Below are 19,049 nucleotides of genomic sequence, written 5' to 3' on the forward strand. Positions count from 1 at the left end.
TTTTAACGTATGTGATGAACTTCAGAAATGTATTTATGCTTTGTTAATAAACTGACAATAACAATGATCACATTACATGATCTATTTTTTTTCCACCTAAGCAAAAATAATTTATTAGCAGGATTCCAAAGACCCTCATGGACCCCTAGAAGGAAGAGATACAGCCAGAACATACGAGGGAAACAGAAAGCCATCAGTTACTAACACGGCTTCTTTCTAGTCTGACCTGCTGAAGCAGGATGATTTTGTCTCTATTATTTTCTCTGGACATGGGTTCCAGTCTCCTTTCTCTGTGTAGACCAGCTTTCTCTATTGATGACCCAAACATAGTATTCCTAGCCTCCCACATTTTCCCAGATCAAGAAATGTGATTATATATCCCAATTACAAATCCCTGTTCAGAGAAGGCTTGAGTTAGACATTCCATCCCTGGTCCAATTAACTATGTCGGGTGGAATAGGCATTTAGCTACTTACCATTGAGACTACTTTTAGTGTCTGTAGAGGGCAGTTTGTTAATAGAAAAAGACTGTAATTATTAAATTTAAGTATTTAAATCTTAACTTTCCTTAAGCTTAAAAATATTCCATTTAGAAATCTAGTACATTTAATAACCACTTTCAGGACTTCCCTGGTGGTGCAGTGGTTAAGAATCTGCCTGCCAAGGCAGGGGACACGGGTTCGAGCCCTGGTCCGGGAAGATCCCACATGCTGCGGAGCAACTAAGCCCGTGCGCCACAACTACTGAGCCCGCGCGCCTAGAGCCAGTGCTCCACACAGGAGAAGCCACCGCAATGAGAAGCCCACGCGCTGCAAGGAAGAGTAACCCCCACTCACCACAACTAGAGAAAGCCCGCGTGCAGCAACGAAGACCCGACGTAGCCATAAATAAATAAATAAATAGTTTTATTTTAAAAAATCACTTTCAAGCGGGCCTTTAAATAATGTTTGATAAAGTTCATTTAAGCTGAACAGACTAGAATTTTTTAAAGTCTCATTTACATTTCAATTACCTTTAAACAATATAACATCATTTATATGTTTAATATATTTGATTTTCTTTTAAACAGCTCTTCAGATGCTTGACCCACAAGCTCCCAAGTGCTTAACTCTAATAAACATAATAAATTAAACATAGTGGCTTTCTAAGTTCTCTGAAACATTCGCATATTTTTGCAGGCTTAATATTTTAAAATAAAACTCAAAGTTAAAAGTTTAAACATTTTAAATTAGAGTCTTAAGACCAATTTTACATGCTATAATACGCCAGTTATGTTTAAATACTTCAGATAGCAAATGCTACACAGTTTGATCCAATAAGCATAAAAACTATTCGTGAATTCAAAAAAAAATGTATTGATGACTATGGGAATTGCTTTCTAACCTTTTTGAAAATTTATAATCATTACATATTTAAGAACTACAGTACTCAGTGAAGTTTTGTTAAGGGAACAAGTAGTTTAGGTCCAAGCAAGTGGGCCAGTTCAGAGTACTGGGATGCTGAGGAACTCAGACTTCGGACTTCAATAGTGAATTAGCTACTTCAGTTAATTCAGTGTTATATGAGAATAATACCAACCTTGGATGCTTGTGCTGAGAATAAACTAAATAACATATGGGAAAATCTTTAACACATAGTATACAACGATAGCAGCTACGACATGATCTATTTTTAAAGCCTTCACATTTCTAATTTTTTCCTCACCTAGATAAACACTAGATAAATGTTCCATGAGAGCACAGACTGTATTTTTTGGTCATCATTGTATTCACAATACAGTACACTAGTAGTACAGTATGTGTAAAGACAGCCTTAGTAAATATACATTGACTAATGTATATATTGTACATTTATATATACTGAACTCTTGCTTTGCAGATGGGCATGGACACAAATAGACTGTGACTTGTCAAAGTGACGCATGTTGTTAGTGGAGCCAAGACTGGACTGTAGGTCTCTTGACTGTTAGCTTTCAGTAACTGGTATGAGAGAGAAAAGTTTATAAAGCAAAAATACTTTCTGTAAATAAATGGTAGTATAATTTGAATATGACTATGACATTTTATAGAGAATCATTTCAGTTATATCAAGTTTATATAACAAAAATTGGAATGACAGTTATGACACAAAAAGCAAATTGCGGAAAAGTATTCATTGAACTGGTGTGTGCATTTTCATAAAAGATAAAAACGTTTTCTTTTATACTATTTGCTTTGTTTTTTATAGGGGCATTACTCTAGTGTGCCTTAATTGTGATTTCCTAACTGATGTTTCTGGCTTAGATAATATGGCTACACACTTAAGTCAACATGAAACTCATGCTTGTCAAGTTGTAATAGAGAAAGGTACGTATATAAAATTGTTCTACTTTGGATTTTTGATATTTATTCCGGTATTATTGGTCAGCCACAGTATGTGCTCTTTACTAAATCGTTTTTCTCACTCACCATATTTCATATGCTGTTTTAAATATAATACTTTTCTTCTAATTTCAGTTTCTGTTTGTATCCCAACTTCTGAACATCTTTCTGAGTAAGTTTAATTTTTATTCAGTGCATTTTACTTTGATGGATTTTAGCACTATTGCATTTTTAAATGTATCATTAATAGAAATGAAAAATATTAAAGTATTTTGTTTTTTTTTGTTTTTTTTTAAAGCTGCTTGTTGAAATAGGTTCCTGCTCTATGGAGCTCGTGACCTGGTGCAAGACAAGTTGGAATTTCCTAAGTTCAAAGTTCTGAGATGTTTTCTTACACAAAGGCAGTTAAGCAGCCAAGTTCATGACACTAGCTCTCATTATTCAGCTCTTTTCAGCTTCAAATGGGACTAGATTCTTATTCCACCTTATCTTTGTGTCAGGTTGACATATCTTAACATACGTTTTTTTTTTCTCCAGTTGGCTCTCTCCAAAAATAACTTTTGTTGCTATGGTCATTTCTTACTTTGCTTAAAATAATTTGTGTTTTTCTCTGCTGTACTTGACTTCAGAATAATATGTTCCAAATGATATGGCTGTTTGTCTTTTTGTCTGTTTTGTCTGCTTTCTTAATTTCTTATAAGTCTTAAGTTTTTTAGGCCAGATGATTGTCTTTTTCCTCATTCGTTGTCTGTCATTGTGCTATTTTTCTTATTTTTCAGATGGAGAAGCAGCCCAGAGATTTCAAAAAATGTTCAGGGTACACCTGGACAGTGTCCCCCTTCGATGGACACAACTGATGCCTGTTCTCTCTTTCCAAGGAATGTGACTAATTTGACTGTGGGACCTGCTCTAGGTTGTGGTCTCAGGAAATCAGATCTTGGGGAGACTCCCTTCCCTCATGGCTGGGCTTCCATGAGGCTGATGTTGATATAGTCAGAGATGGTATCAAGGCCCACCAAATAGAGCACAGCTTCCCACTGGGGGCTTTGGCTCTTGATCTTAAGCTTGTGGGTCACTTCTGGCCAAGAAAATCAAATCTGTGCTACAGCGTCCCAGTTGAAGTTTAGTCATTTTGGCTGCTGCCCTTTAATCTTCCTCTAGCATGAATGCATCCAAGGAATACAAAATCTCCAGTTATTAGGAAATGGTTATTTTTCATGTCCTTGGAACAACAGGTCTCTACAATTATGTTCCAAAATTTCACTTATTTTTACTGTTATTTAAAATGTATTACCCAGGAGTAACTTCATAGTTTTTTAACAACATCAATTATCAGATTTTTTATTTTTTAAAAATTTAGTTTAATTTTGATAGCTTGGTTTTATGTTCTCCAAATGTATTGATGTCTATTTTATGATGTCTATTTTTATATTATTTTCTTTAAAACTGTTGTTTAGTGTTTGCTTTGTTTTGTTAAGAACTCCAAGATATTCCTTAGAATTCTCTACAGATTTCCTATAGCTGCTTATTTATAGTTTTTTAATTTGGCTGTTGTTCAGACAATTAGACATTATTATATCCATTCTTATTTCAGGATTATTATTATTAATATTATCTTAATAATTGTGAGTTCTAAGGTGTAAAGAATTGACAAAACCTATTCTTGCAGACCTTAAAACAAGTTTTTTTAAAAATTTAGTTTTATTTTTTTATACAGTAAAACAAGTTTTAAAATTACATATTTGTACATCTAATACATAATACCTACTTAGCTATTAATAGTTCCTTTGGGTAGTGGTAACATTAAAAAATATAGGGGCCAATAATGCACTTGTTTCTATCATATATAAAACATATTTCCACATATATATTTTTTTAAAAGTTGACATTTGTTTATTTTAGTTACATTGACTATAGCTCTAATAAACAGTTTTGATGCTACTACTTTGTTTTAATAAAAATTCTGTTGTTTAAGTGCCTCAGGAATTATTTACTAATAAAGAATTTCATATGAAAGCTGTAGATTTAATCATATAAATAGGAGCATTGCCTTTATTGTTTCATGGAAGCCTTATTATTTGGCCTGCACACTGAGAGCTGTATCTACTTAGTGCATCTTGCTCTTTTTCCTCTGGCACAATTGAAAGGTCACTGTTCATACTCTACCAATTTATTGAATTTTAATGACATGCAAAATACCTTTTGTGATCTTAGTTGCCATAAGGGTTAGGCAGGCTCTGGAAGTATGACTCAGTCATGTTTTTTTGCTCTGAAGTCAGAACTTGCTCAGTTTTACTTTGAAACAGATTTAAAGCCAATATAGATGACTACTTATTATGTAGTATGCTTCTTGCAATTAATAATCAAAAAATTTGAACCCATTAGTTTTAAATTTCCTAACTAATTTCTACGGTAAATGAATAATTTTTCAAAAGCTCTGGAAGTGGCTTGTCTCTCAGTAGGTGGATTTGGTGTTATGCTAGTCTTTATTTCCTTATCTGTCTCTAGGAAGTTTTGTCATTCACCCTCTTTCTACCCAGTTTTTTAAAAAATTTAAAAATTTTGCCCAGAAACAACTTCTTTACATTTTTAACATAAGTTCCTTTTTCACTTATAGATATTTGCTCTACCTTGGCTATAGTTAAAAAATATGAGAAATTGTATTCTTGATATAGCAATGTAGGAGTACTGCTTTGTGTTCTTCCATAGGACTCTGTTTTATAGTATTATCAAGTTCATTTTCTTAAAGTTTAAACTCCTGAAGTTCTATCACCTATAACTTCCTTTTTAAAAAAATAATTTAAATAAAACACCTAAGGCAGTTAGTACAAAACTTGTTGATTATAGGCAGTTGGTCATATTTTAATTTTGTGCTAATGAGTTTTAGCTTGAGTCTAATCCCTCCTTGCCATCAGGTTATTCTAAATAGTTTATTCACCTGATCAGAAATTGCCATTTCATGCATGTGTGCTTTTGGTTACCACTGAATAAAAAATGAGATTGGTTCAGTTTAAGTCCATCTCTATTTTGAGAAAAAATGACTGCTAAACTACAGAGACTTGGATTCTTGCCCTATTTTTATGATATTTTGGCATAACACCTCACCTCTTTGGACCTCATTTGTTTATTCAGCAAATATTTCTTGAACATCTGCTTTGTGCCTGGCACCCTTCTAAGTGCTAGAAAAATGGACTGAAATCTCTGCCCTCACAGAATGAACATTTTAGTGGTGAAAGACAGACAATATAAAGTAAATAAAATACATAGTATGTTAGATAGTGGTCAGTACTATGGAGAAAAATAACATAGGGAAGGGGGATAAGAAGTACTGAGTGGGAGTTTGGAGGCTGCCATTTAAAATTTGGTAGTCAGGGAAGGTCTCACAGAGAGATGACATTTGAGTAAAGACCTGAAAGAAGAACTGCATGGAGACTGGTCTGGCTGCAAATAAGTGATTAAGAGGGAGAATAGTAGGAGTTGGGGCCTGCAAGGTAATGTGGGCCATGTGTATAGGACGTTATGGACCATTGTAAGGAATTCGCCTTTTACTATGAGATAAGTAGCTATTAGAGCATTTTGAATAGAGGAGTGTTTTATACCTCAATAAAAACCACAATCAATGAAAACCTTTAAATACAGAAGAGTGTCTGTATTACCATAGCTGTTGTCTTCGGAATAAACTGTAGAAGACCAAGGACAAAATCAGGGAGATTAATTAGGAGGTTATTGTAATAATCCAGGTATGAGATGGTGGAGATTTAGGCTAGGCTGCTAGCAGTTTAGGTGATAAGAGTTTTGATTTGGGACATGTTTTGAATTCGTTGATGGTTTATATGTGAAGTGTAGAAGAAAGAAAGTTTTGAGGATGATTCCAGTTATTAGTGTGAGCAACCACAAAGATGGCATTGATATTAACTGAGATAGGGAAGACTAGAAGTAATAGATTTGAGAGGGAAGATGATGACTGTGATTTGGGACATATTTTAGTTTGTGATATCTATTAGATATGCAAGTTGACATGTCATAAGCATTCACCTGTATGAATTTAGGGGGGTGTTCTAAGCTGTAAATATCATTTAATGTCCTGGAAATAAATACAAGTAAAACTGGGGAAAACTGAGTAAGGTTGGTATATGTATCACTGTCAACATCCTGCTTATGCTTTTGTGCTATAATTTTTTACTGTTATTTTGTATTATAAGATGTTATCATTGGGGAAACTGGACAAAGGGAATATGGAATCTCTCTGTGTTATTTCTTATAACTGCATGTGAATATACAATTATACCAAAATTTAAAATTCATTAAAAAAAATCATGGGACTATATGAGATCACCAAGGGATACAGTAGAGAGAGAGAAAGGGCAGGGTCCACAGGCTGAGCTCTGGCGAATCTGACAATAAAAGGTCAGGGAGATGAGAAGGAATTGGCAAAGGAAACTGAGAAGGAGTGGCCGATGATATAGAAAGAAAACCAGGGGAGTGGCAGTGTTCTTGGAGCCTCAGTTACCCTATTTGTAAAATGTGAGTGCTGACTTGTTCTAGACTTCTGAGATTCTATTATTCAATATTGGTTATACTTACATTGTCATAATTTGTTTTTATGACAAGATAAATTTAGAATGCCACGTATCCTATTCCCAGTAGCAGAAACAGGGACTCTTTGACCTTGAGAAAATTAAATGTTCACATTATTCCTCAGCACATTTAACTCTTTCATAGGCTCTTGTAAAAGTAGTTCTCTTATACTTCTATTAAAGAAGGTAACTGGGTTATTTTTTCCCAGGTTCTGTACTGTACAACTAATGTCCATAATTTATAAGTTGGGGGGAAAAGCTTCCATGGTCAAATAAATTTAGGCAATGCAAGTTAAATTGATTGATTTAAAGTTAAATTGATTCTTTGATATGGGCTTTTTCACGCTGTATGTGACTTGTGAATGTCTAAGAGAATATTTATTTGACCTTAGAATTTTTTTCTTTGAATACTTATTCACTTCTTAATCTCCATGGAATAGTGTGTAGAACACTGATCTGGAGTAATCCTTCAAATTTTATGAACTGGGAAATAAAAAGTAGTTGTGTAGTGTTGCCTAAGATGGATTCCTAGACATTTCATTTATGTTTATGAATCATTTGTAAGATAGTGTTTGTAACTAGAGGCTAGCAATGTACATTTTCATATTTTTAGAAATTATATCAGAAAAATGATATCCTCATTATTATGTTTGTAAAATCTAATAAATGCATAACAGGGACAGACCAATTATTAGTTTATTCTGCCTCTGATTATGGCAGCAAGGGATATTTTCATTGGAGAGTATGGTTACTTTACATGATTTCACACTAAGAAGCTTAAGAATCTCTCATTATCTGTTTCTAGCGTCTCTGTAACTCCTTATGCTTAGCTTATCAATCTACCCACTTACCTACTTTTCTTGAGACTATTTTCAGCCTTTTATTATCTGTTAAGGAATTTCTTATATAGTAAAGTTTTACTTCCTACTTAAACAGCTTCAGGAGAACTTCTTTGATACTAAGATTGGGTGATTTGATAGCCAGCTTCATTTTAAACCCTCTCAGACCCTTAAAGGTACAGTGTGGTGTAGTGGTTAAAGAGCGTAGGCTCTGCAGTTGATTGCCTAGTTTGGAGTTCCTACCCTGCTGGTTACTAGAACATGTGTGACTTTGGGTAGGTTACAGACTTCTGCCTCATTCCTCATTTGTAAAATGCATGTAAACAACAGTACCTGTTCATAAAGTGTAGAGGGAATTAAATGAGTTAGTATATGTATATAGTACTTAGAAAGTGATTGTCACATAGGAAGCACTATGTAACTGTAAAGTTATCATTGTTACTCTTACTACTTTTCATAATTTTACTTCTGCCTGCATTTTGTTCAGATAGAATTATCCTAATCTTCAGCCTGCTTTTCATTCTGACCATCTCATACCATTTTCACAAATCATTGATGTTAACTTTCTTTTCCTAACCCAGTAAATCTTTCTTAAGAGCTAATTGTTTGAAGCACGTATTAGTCATAAAATTAGATTTTTGGTGTCTGAAGCTCAATAAACTTGTAGTTTTAGGGAATAGTTATGAATCCTAGGTTCATTTTAGTAATCTCTGTCTTTAAAAATAGTATAAATCGTATTTTCCCCTAAATTATAGTGCCTTATACTGACCACACTGTGGTTCATCTCATCTTTCAGCCCACATCTCTGATTTTGAGATCCTTCTACGGCCTCACTCTAGTCACTTTGGTATTTGCCCACCTGGAAGACCTTACCTTCCTCTACAAACATGGAGAAGCTACTGTGAATCTCTTTTTCTGTATCATTTACTGAAATGTAGGAATCTACTGTTTTTAATCCTCCACACTGAAAAGTATCTTTATCCTTACTTCTGTGAAGTGTAGTGTTGGGAAAGGAGTACAGCTTTAAAATAAGGCAGTCCTAGGTTTAAATCCTGGTTGTATATCTAACCAGCTCTGTAGCCTTGTGAAAATTACTTCACCTTATCTTCCTCATTAGTGAAAGGTATGTAATACTTTTTTGCAGGGTGGCTGTAAGAAATAGAGATAATCTGTGGACGTTAAATTATTAATTTAAATAATTCAAATTATTTAAATAATTAAAATTATTTGGCACTGGCCTGACAAAAAATGATCATTCAATAAATGCATGTTGTTGGTGCCGTTGTTGCTCTAGCTGCTGCTGCTGCTAATATTACTACTACTAATTACTGCTGTTCCTGCTGTTGCTCCAGCTGTTATTGCTGTTAGTACTGTTATTATTGCTGCTACTTACAGGAGACCCTGGGAACTACATATCAGTGGAATCTTCTCATCGTTGAGAGTTTTAGTGGCAATCCACTGACTGTACTAACTGTACTGCGGTTATTTGTAATATTGGCTCATAGTTCTTGGAGTATCTTCCTCCAAACTGCTGGTTGGATGGCATTTTATTACAGTGTTCAATTGCACCTCATATAATTCTCAGATGTCAGAATTTGATTGTAGTTCTGACTTTTCCTATCTAAAGACTGAAACAACAAACACCCTTGTTGAAAACTGGTACATAATCCTCTCTGCTTAGGAGGAAAACTTTTATTTTTTTAGCTTACAGAATTTCTTTCTTAAAGAAAACCTTTTATTAATTATTGCCAGGCATTCATTTCCAGTCGTCTTGGCTACTTATCTAATACTACTAAACTTACGAAAAATGTGTAATTGTGCTAGTAAAGTGGCTCTTTCTTTTGTAGACCTTTGAAATGATTTTTTTTTAGATCTGCTTTTCTCAGATATTAGAAAGATTGTAACTCAATCATGGAATTGCTCTTTTCTATCTGTTTCTCCCTTATTTTCCCCTTTCTCCATTTTCTTCTGTATATCTACCTGGATAGATTAATTATTACATAGAATGGAAGTAAAGTTTTAAATTTTGCAAGGTTTGTTTTCTTGACAAAAAGTTGAGAATAGGTATTTCCCTCTAGCAATCTTCAGAGCATAAGAATCCATAGTAAATCCATAACTCAAGCTTGGAAAACTTGGCTACTTATTGAAAGATGTCTATTTATTGACTGAATCAAATGTCCTAAATGCCACAGTTTGAAGTGATTTTAAAAGTTGATTTAGTTCTCTCAATGACTTCCAATTTTGTTCTAAGCAAAGTATAATGTAAGGGCACTGACTGGAGTCAAAATATCAGAGTTCCAAACCCAGCTCTCTCACTTTATGTTCAAGTTACTTCAGTTTATTCATCTGTAAATAATCTTTACATGATTGTTTTGAAGACTTAAAAGTGATGGAAACTGTGTTTTATAGATAAAAATGTCTTTTATATTTTATTAAATTCCCCTGATTTAAAGAGTACTACGAAAAAAATGAAAATGTAAAACTGACTCTCCTTGAAGCTGTGAATTCCTCTCTTGTATTTCTGGCTACTGAACTTTATGCTTAGCACCAGTGCTAACTACATGGCTCTTTCATAGTATAATATAGATAACCCTTCCACATATTCATTGACAACAAACACTGATTCCCTGCCTTCTGTATGCAAGACTCTTTGTCAAGTGCTGGAAGTGGGAACATGAATGAGACATAGTTCATGCCACCAGGGTAATTACAGAATAGGCAGTCGGAAATGGAGACACTGAATCTACATCTTCACAGGGCCACACAGTAAACTGATTTCATAATTATTTAAACCCCTAATACCATGTATATATTAGATTATGTGATTTTTGTGAAATGCTACACCAGAAGAGAATCTGGACTTGGTCCAAAGAGAAATACCACTTTATTATACCACTCTAAACTAAACCAATAAGTCATTAATTAGCTTTCATAAATGCAAGCAGAAAGTAAGCTCTTTTAAGAGCAGAATGGCAACCTTTTAAAAATGTTTTGTATTTGAAAATAATATTTCTGTTAAAAATGTTTACTTCTACTAACTCTCTTTCCATTGAAGAATATGTAAAGAATCACTCCATTATTTTCCTGTGAAGTTCTGAACATATTTGGAGGAATTACTGACTCTGGTCATAATCCAAGTTATTAGAGTCTTAAATGTTCAAAATGGTCAGAGTGTCTTCATTTCATATATTTGGTTTAGCAGAAAAAAAAAAAAACTGATCTCCTCTATGAGATACACAGAATTTATTTTGGGTTTGTTTCTTTCTCTAACCTTTTGAAATGTAACTAGGATTGGAGGTAATGGGGGATCATGTCCTTAGATTCTCTTATCCTACCACGGACATTACTGTCTCAAACCAAATCTTTAGTAACTAAGATAGTTTTTCCTTTTCAAAGTGGATGCAATACATTTGCCCCTGGTATGTAATTGCAAGTTAGCAAGTAGGAACTGTGCATCAAAATACAGTAGTTTCTGGCATTTTGAACTTCTGCCTTTGATAGCTGGTAAGCAGGAAGTAATGGGAAACCCATTGAAAGGGAAAGATAAATGAAACTTTGGTATAGTCCTTCATTTAGGGCAAATGCTACCAACTTCTACCAGTGTTTCTGAGGTTACTACCATTTTTTCAGTCTCCCGATTCTGAGGGTAGTTTGCGAATACATTATAAATTAAGTATTCAGGGCTTAATTCAATATTGCCAACAAAATTAAAAAATACCAAAATTATAGCCCGAGTCTGGCATTAGAATCTTCTGCCTCTACTGATGGTCTTATTTTTTGCTTCATATTTTACACATAAATATTTTGTTTCTCTTGATTCTTTGTCTTTGTCTTTACCTAGTTCTTTCCTCTGTCCATTTAGAATGATTTTTTACTCTACCTTCCTTGATGACCAAATTATACCCACATCTTCAGAAGTGGGTAGATTATTTCATACTAGGGTAAATTGCTCAGCAATCAAAAACTAATACCTAATGTATTTTGTTTGAGGATGGGGGAGGTATGGCAGAAAAATCTCAAAACATTAAAGATATTTAGGTAAAAAGCTTTAAGAGCCTGTGTGGCACACTTAAGTAAATTCTAGACAGTAAGATTAGATTCCTGATTCTACCCATGGCAGTAATAAGAGCTAACAATTATTGAGTACATATACTAAATGTTTTACATTTATCCACTCATTTAATTCTCACAAACTAATGCAATATGCACTGTTCTTGTCCCAATTTTGTGGGTGAGACAGCTGAGGTACAGATAAGTCATTTGCCCAAGGTCACATAGCTGTTAAGAGCCTCAATTTAAATTATGGTAGTCTGTTTTCAGAGGCTAAACTAAGAAGTACTATAGTCTATTGCTTCCCTGGTTGTGCTTGTGGTTCCAAATGTACTTTCCTACTTTTACTATATAAAGTATGAGTAGCTGGATGGGCCTGAGCTTCAATGTGAAGACCCCTTGTTTCCCCAGGAGAGCAGGCAACAACTGATACAGTTGTAGCATTGGGACCAGAATCTAGCCTCCCAATCTTAGAGTAGTATTTCTATGATATATGAGCAGTAGAACATTTCAGCAAAACTGACATAAATCGGTCTATTAGTAAGATTAATTTGGCAATGATAGCTCAGCATGTTTTAGAGTGGAAAACATCAAGAGGCAGAGAGATCAGTTAAGTTTTTCACTTTCCTGGCATGAATTTAAGGGAGCCTGATTTATAACAGGGGATTTGGCTGTGAAGAAATGCAGTGGAAATTTGAAGTAGAACCGGTTCTGTTGCTTAATGGATTTATTACTTTAGCATTTTTAGGCTGTAGATTTTTCTCATTTACAAGATAGGGGAAATTGGATAATATACTCTCTTAGGACTCAAGTCTAATTCTAATATACTATGATATTTTTGAATTGATTGAAAAATAAGTAGTAAAATGTAGGGGTCATGTTCTGGTTGATGATTTGCGGGTTATTGGTTTAGAAGTGATTGTTGGAATTGTGCCAAAGGATGAACTGTATAAGACTAAGTAAGTCTGAGCGGTAAATATATTTATATGAATGGCAGACATGTAGGGGGTCATGTTTGCTCTCCTCATTTACCTTTATCCAATTGGTACCTATATTCTGTTGGTTTTACTCTATCACCCTCCTAAAGCCTTCCTCTTCTTTGACACTCCTACTGTTTTACCTGGGACAGTCTCTTTTTTTTTTAAATAACAAAAATTTATTATTAATATGTTAAATCAATATTTCATGATAGAAAAATTATGTGAATACAATGACATAGAAATTTCTGGGACTTAAAAGTAAGAAAAATAGTGATCGAAAGTTTTTCCTGCTATTTTTGAGCAGAAACTTCCTGTACTGCCCAGGGATCACAGCTGCATAAGCAAGCATTAGGACTGCAAGTAACTTTGAACTCTTTGTAGTTGAGATGCCATATGACTTCCCAATTTCTGTGGCCTGTCCATTGACTCTTTATGTGTCTAACCATTTTTTTTTTCTGAGTCAAAAACTAGGACCCATAATTCTGATAAAAGAAAAAAAAACACTTTGTTGTTCTTTTATCAGTCGTTAACTGTCTCTTATCTGGACTCCTTGTCTGGAGCTTATCCTCTTCTGATACTGCCCTTTTTCTTTCTGATGCACAAATCTTATCATACTTTCTTATTAACCTTAGAACAAAGTTCTTAGCACAAACGCTTTAGTGTAACAATCAAGATCTTTCCTAAAGTAGCCCTTGCTATCTCTTCAGTTGCATCTTTGACTACTCTCCCTTGTTCCCTACCTGCTAGTCATATGAGACCACTCAGTATCATATCATTGCTGTGTTTTATATTTCTTTGCTTTTCCTCCACCTTGACTCTCCTTGCCCTGCTTTGCTAACTCCTGCTCTTGCTGCAAAACCTTGTTCACTGTAGTATCTTCACTGCCTCCTTGCGCCTTTCCCCCTCATAGTGGCTCAGTCCTTTGTATAGCCACAATATACATGTCTCTTTTTTAGCACTTCACAATTCTGTAAACATTTGCTTCAATACATTTCCTTGACAGTAACTCCTTCACAGGAGGGACTGTGTCTTTGGACTGGAACTTTTAGCACAGTACCTAATGTACGTGCAACCTGGTAAATGTTTAGATCAATCATCCTTTCCACACATCTGTTAACACCTCTCAGAACAAACGGTCAGAAATGGTGCACTAGATGTTTTACTCTTATTTATTAGTATAATGATTACTATCCTAAATTTAATCTGGAATGGGTAACTGGAAGGTCTTGAGAACTGGTTGACCTTACTACTGGCTTGTTGTAAACCTTTTTTCAGCTTTTTAGTTTGCTTATAAGTATTTGCAAAGATTACATTTTGAAAATCAGCATTGAAATTTTTGGCTTTTAAATGTTATTAGAAGGAAAGAATGTGGTCTGATTGAAATGAATATGAGCATTTTCCCTCTACCCCATTTATTTATAGTATGAATGAAATCTCAAAAGAATGCAATGATGTAGTTTAACCAAAGTGCTCATTTTACATGTAGCTTTGGATTGGTCATGTGATCTGCAGAAAAATGCAAGTAGGCACATTTATTTTATTTTGAACTTTAGAGGGAAAGCAGGTTTACATACAGAAGAAAAATTAATTATTTGCAATCTTGATCTCTAATGGTTGTTGTTGAAATCCATAACCGTCAATCCTTCTGTTCTCCTTACATTGAAATCTTAAATAGTGTTTGTTTTAAATGGTATACAAAATTTTTCTATTAAAAAATATTGCAAGAATTCACAGGTGAAAAGTCTAATTATCTAATGGCAGGTCATTAGCTCAGAACTTTGAGCTTAGCAAATTTCACTGTCTTCTACCAAGCAATTGAGTATCTCAAATGATGACTATTTCAGCAGGCATCTTTAACGAATAAGATTAAAGGTAAGAACATTTTTTTCTTTTCACAAGTGTTAATGATATATTAGTAGTTGTATTAAAATTTGTTAATGTCAAAGTATGCTTTTGTAGTTGCAAAAACAGTGTACATTTTAATGATGAATTTATAACTCAATGAAATTTTATGTAGGGTGCTTTTCTAATTTTTTTTAGATTTATTTTTCTAAATATTTTCACTGGTTATTACAATTCTGTCCCTTAAACAGAATACCAGTATGGTTAAAGCCACACAACAAAATAGGGCACATAAGCCTCTTATTGGTAGTTACTTCAATAATTTATTTTGTTCTTATCTACGAGTTTCTTAGTCAGTAAAATGAAGGGTAATAAAAACCTGTCACCAACCTCCCTTGCAGAGATATCAAGAAAATTCAGTTTCCCCAATTGAAATGCCAGCAATAATAGTAACACATGCTTAATAGCTTTCATTTTAATTGCTGCATAAAATCAATTTATTAGAATAGCTATATGTGAAAATGATTAGCATGGTAATGTTTCTTTTGTAAGAATTTAAGGTCGACCTTTGATAACATTGTCAACAGTAAGCGGAAAAGGAAAATTCTTTTATAAAATATTTTTAAACTAGTTTGTAACCGATATGTTTTACAGTTTTTCAGACTGAGTTTAAAATTATTAAATGCTTAGAAATAAAAATCAATTAATATCTACTTTTTGTTTCTTCCAACGAGAAACAGAAATTTTTCATGTTTTCTTACTTTATACACGTTATTCTTAAAACAATTATTTTCCCATATAAATTATTAAAGCAGTGAAGTTGTACTGTACACTTGATATTATTTCATCTTTATGAATATTGTTCACAATTAAATACCTGAGAGAATTACAAAATCTTTAACCCCAAAAATGATAATTTGTGCATTTTGTCAATTTTTTGTGCAAGTTTTATTAATTTAGATTTATTTAGCAAAGTTAGTTGAAAGTTATTGTAAACACTACCAATATAGTACTTATACAAAAAAGGACATGTTCTATTTTAAATTGTTTACAATTTCATGTAATAACTAAAATGTACATAAGTAATTTTACACAGTTATTATTAATATCTAGGAAGATAACATTTATAGACCTAATTTTTTAAATATGCCCTCAGAGAATGGATGAAGAGGGGTGTTTGCCATTGCCATTGACATTGACATTTCTATCCTACTAGATGACTAGGGTTGACATTTCTATCCTACTAGATGTCTTCATTTTTGTCCATGAAATTTAAGTTAGTATAGCTGTTGCTTATGTTAAATATATTAATCCTTTAGTATAGATATTAAGCCTTCATTAAGTTATGAATCACTTAACTATTAATGGCATTTCTGATCATGTAGTCACTCTATTTATGCAGATTAAAATTGTTTAATGTATAATATCACCAAATAATATTTAGTCGTCAGCAGTTTAAAAGAAAGGTCCTTTGGTACAGGTAGTTTTTATGTTAAATTGACATATTGGGTTGGCCAAAAAGTGCCTTCAGTATTAAAGCAAAAATAAAAGACACATTTTCTATTTTCACCAAGAACTTTATTGAACAACGTATTCACCCTTTTGTTCCACTACCTTCTGCCATTTTTCAGGCAACTTCATAATTCCATCTTCCCAAAACTTTCTTTTTGAGCAAAGAACCGTTCCAGGTGCCTTTTACAGTCTTCCAGGGAATGGAAATTTTTTCGATTAAGAGAATTTTGTTAAAGACCTAAATAAATGGAAATCCGAAGGTGCAATGTCTGGTGAATACGGTGGATGAATCAGAACTTCCCAGCCAAGCTGTAACAGTTTTTGCCTGGTCATCAAAGAAACATGCGGTCTTGAGTTATCGTGATGGAAGATTATGCGTTTTCTGTTGACTAATTCTGGATGCTTTTCGTCGAGTGCTGCTTTCAGTTGGTCTAACTGGGAGCAGTACTTGTTGAAATTAATCGTTTGTTTTTCCGGAAGGAGCTCATGACAGAGGACTCCCTTCCAATCCCACCATATATACAACGTCACCTTCCTTGGATGAAGACCGGCCTTTAGTGTGGTTGGTGGTGGTTTATTTCGCTTGCCCCACGATCTCTTCTGTTCCACGTTATTGTACAGTATCCACTTTTCATTGCCCATCACAATTTGTTTTAAAAACGGACGGTTTTCCTTACATTTAAGTAGCGAACCGCACGCGGAAATACGGTCAAGAAGGTTTTTTTGGCTTAACTTACGTGGAACGCAAACATCAAAGTGATGAACGTGACCAAGCTGGTACAAATGATTTTCAGCGCTTGATTTGGTATTTTGAGTATGTCGGCTATCTCCCACGTGGTAAAACGTTGATTGTTCTCAATTAATGTCTTGATTTGATCGCTATCAACTTCAACTGGTCTACCCAACCGTGGAGCATCATCCAGCGAGAAATCTTCAGCATGAAACTTGGCAAACCACTTTGACGTGTTTAATCAGTCACAGCACCTTCTCCATACACTGCACAAATCTCTTTTTTGCGTTTCAGTTGTGTTTTTACCTTTCTTGAAATAATAAAGCATAATAAGCTGAAAATGTTGCTTTTTTTCTTCCATCTTCAATATTAAAATGGCTGCACAAAAATTCACCAATTTTGATAAGTCCTATTTTATATGCACAGTGATACGATAGCTGTCACATACAATCTAACAAAATTGTTTCGAATGAAGTTAAAGACAACTAAGTGCTAAGAGAGCCATCTTAAGGAAAAAAAACGAATGAACCTTTTGGCCAACCCTATATTTTAAAAGATTTTATAGTTGACATATGCCTTTGTTACTGTTGTCATAAGTTATAATTCGTATTTTTTAGAAATCAAAGTTTAAAAATTTATAGTTAATATTTGAGCTATGCTTATGAAGGTTTTTAAGAGAATACATTCTTCAAAATTCTAAATTTCTGTAATTTTACCACCTCTAAAGTAGGTTAATTGTAATATATATTGAAATGACATTACCATTTGAACTTTACAATAGATAAAATATTTATTTTCTCACACTTTTTGAGTCCTATAGTAGTAAATACTGGTGCATATTATATATATTAAGCATATAACCTGCTTTCATTTTTTAAAGGGTAATTCTTTTTTTGAAACAGTTATGCTAATGTGTTACATCTTTTTTAAAAATTGTACTTAACATAGAGAACATTTGTTAAGTGCTCCTGTTTTTAGAGAAGAGGAAATACATGTCTGTATTCATTTATTTAGAGCATATATTGAATCTACTGTTTATTCTCATGCATTTTATTTTTCCCTTAAAATATTTACAGAGATCATTTACTATTATAGTATAAATGTGCATTAATTTAGATTTACATTTAAATTATTTTAAGCATGTAAAAAACAACTGTTTCATATTTTTTATTGTAAACATAAAATTAAATACTCAATACTTATTTTGTTTTCAAGATTAAAAAATGAAGCTCCCACTAAGGAACAAGAACCTGTGTCTGAGGTAAATTATGTTATATTTGATACCTCTTAAAGATTTATACATTTGAAAGTATTGTGGGTGTGATTTTTAAAACACTTCAATTCAATGTGTGTACGTCACTAACAATTACTGGTATGTTTTCAGAAAGAAAAAACTTGAGATTTTTGTTTTCATTATATATAAAAATATTTAACCCTCTGTAAAATTGTAAAGTGTTTTATTTTGACAAAGACATTATTATATTTCACTTGCCTGTTATTTAGTTCAACTAATAAGTAATGGAGATAAATTTATGACTTAAAAATTCTGAAATTATTAAAATATCAAACGTTTGACACATTGGAAAATTAATCTTTTTAGACTCTCAAAAAGATTTAAATAATTTTTAAAATAGAAATATTTTGAATATATATTAAATACATTTTAGCTATCTTAAACAGGCACTCTGAATATAACACTCAGGGTTATCATATAAATGTTACTTACTGGGCAGTCTAATGTATGAGTGTAGAAATAATTTTGCTTATGTACGTGTTTTCTTGGTGTCAGTTTTTGAAATATTGCTTAATGTTACTTGTCTCTTTCTGAGTATAATGAAGTGAGGCAGGTTCAGCATTTCTATTTTGTAGAGTGAATAAGTGAAACCTAGACAGTATCAGCCTTCTCCCAAGTGGCTTTCTTTTATCCCACGGAAAGTTTTCATTTGTTTGAAATGTTTTTAACTACAAATAAATGTCTTTACTAGATATAGGATTTCTTGGTTATCTGTTTATTCTTGAGTGAGTTTTGGTGTTTGTGGTTTTTGACGAATCGGTACATTTTATCTATAATGTTGAATTTATATGTATACAGTTGTTTGTTGTATTCCCTTAATCTTTTAATGCCTGTGGGGTCTGCAGTGATAATCCTCTCTTTTATT

The 19,049-nt window shown here is 33.3% G+C and overlaps 1 protein-coding gene across 5 annotated transcripts in view; it reads left to right on the top strand.

The window, feature by feature from the left end:
* Positions 1-19,049, top strand: part of ZNF280D (zinc finger protein 280D) — a 121,117-nt gene that overhangs the window by 81,058 nt on the left and 21,010 nt on the right. For all 5 annotated transcript variants that reach the window (XM_061182081.1, XM_061182078.1, XM_061182080.1 and 2 more), the window contains 3 exons: positions 2,227-2,345; positions 2,496-2,532; positions 18,106-18,151. In XM_061182081.1, coding sequence (XP_061038064.1) covers positions 2,227-2,345; positions 2,496-2,532; positions 18,106-18,151 — 202 coding nt within the window. The remainder of the gene's footprint in view (positions 1-2,226; positions 2,346-2,495; positions 2,533-18,105; positions 18,152-19,049) is intronic.

Source organism: Eubalaena glacialis, chromosome 2 (assembly GCF_028564815.1).
Source record: "Eubalaena glacialis isolate mEubGla1 chromosome 2, mEubGla1.1.hap2.+ XY, whole genome shotgun sequence".
In the NCBI taxonomy this organism is placed as follows: Eukaryota; Metazoa; Chordata; class Mammalia; order Artiodactyla; family Balaenidae; genus Eubalaena; species Eubalaena glacialis.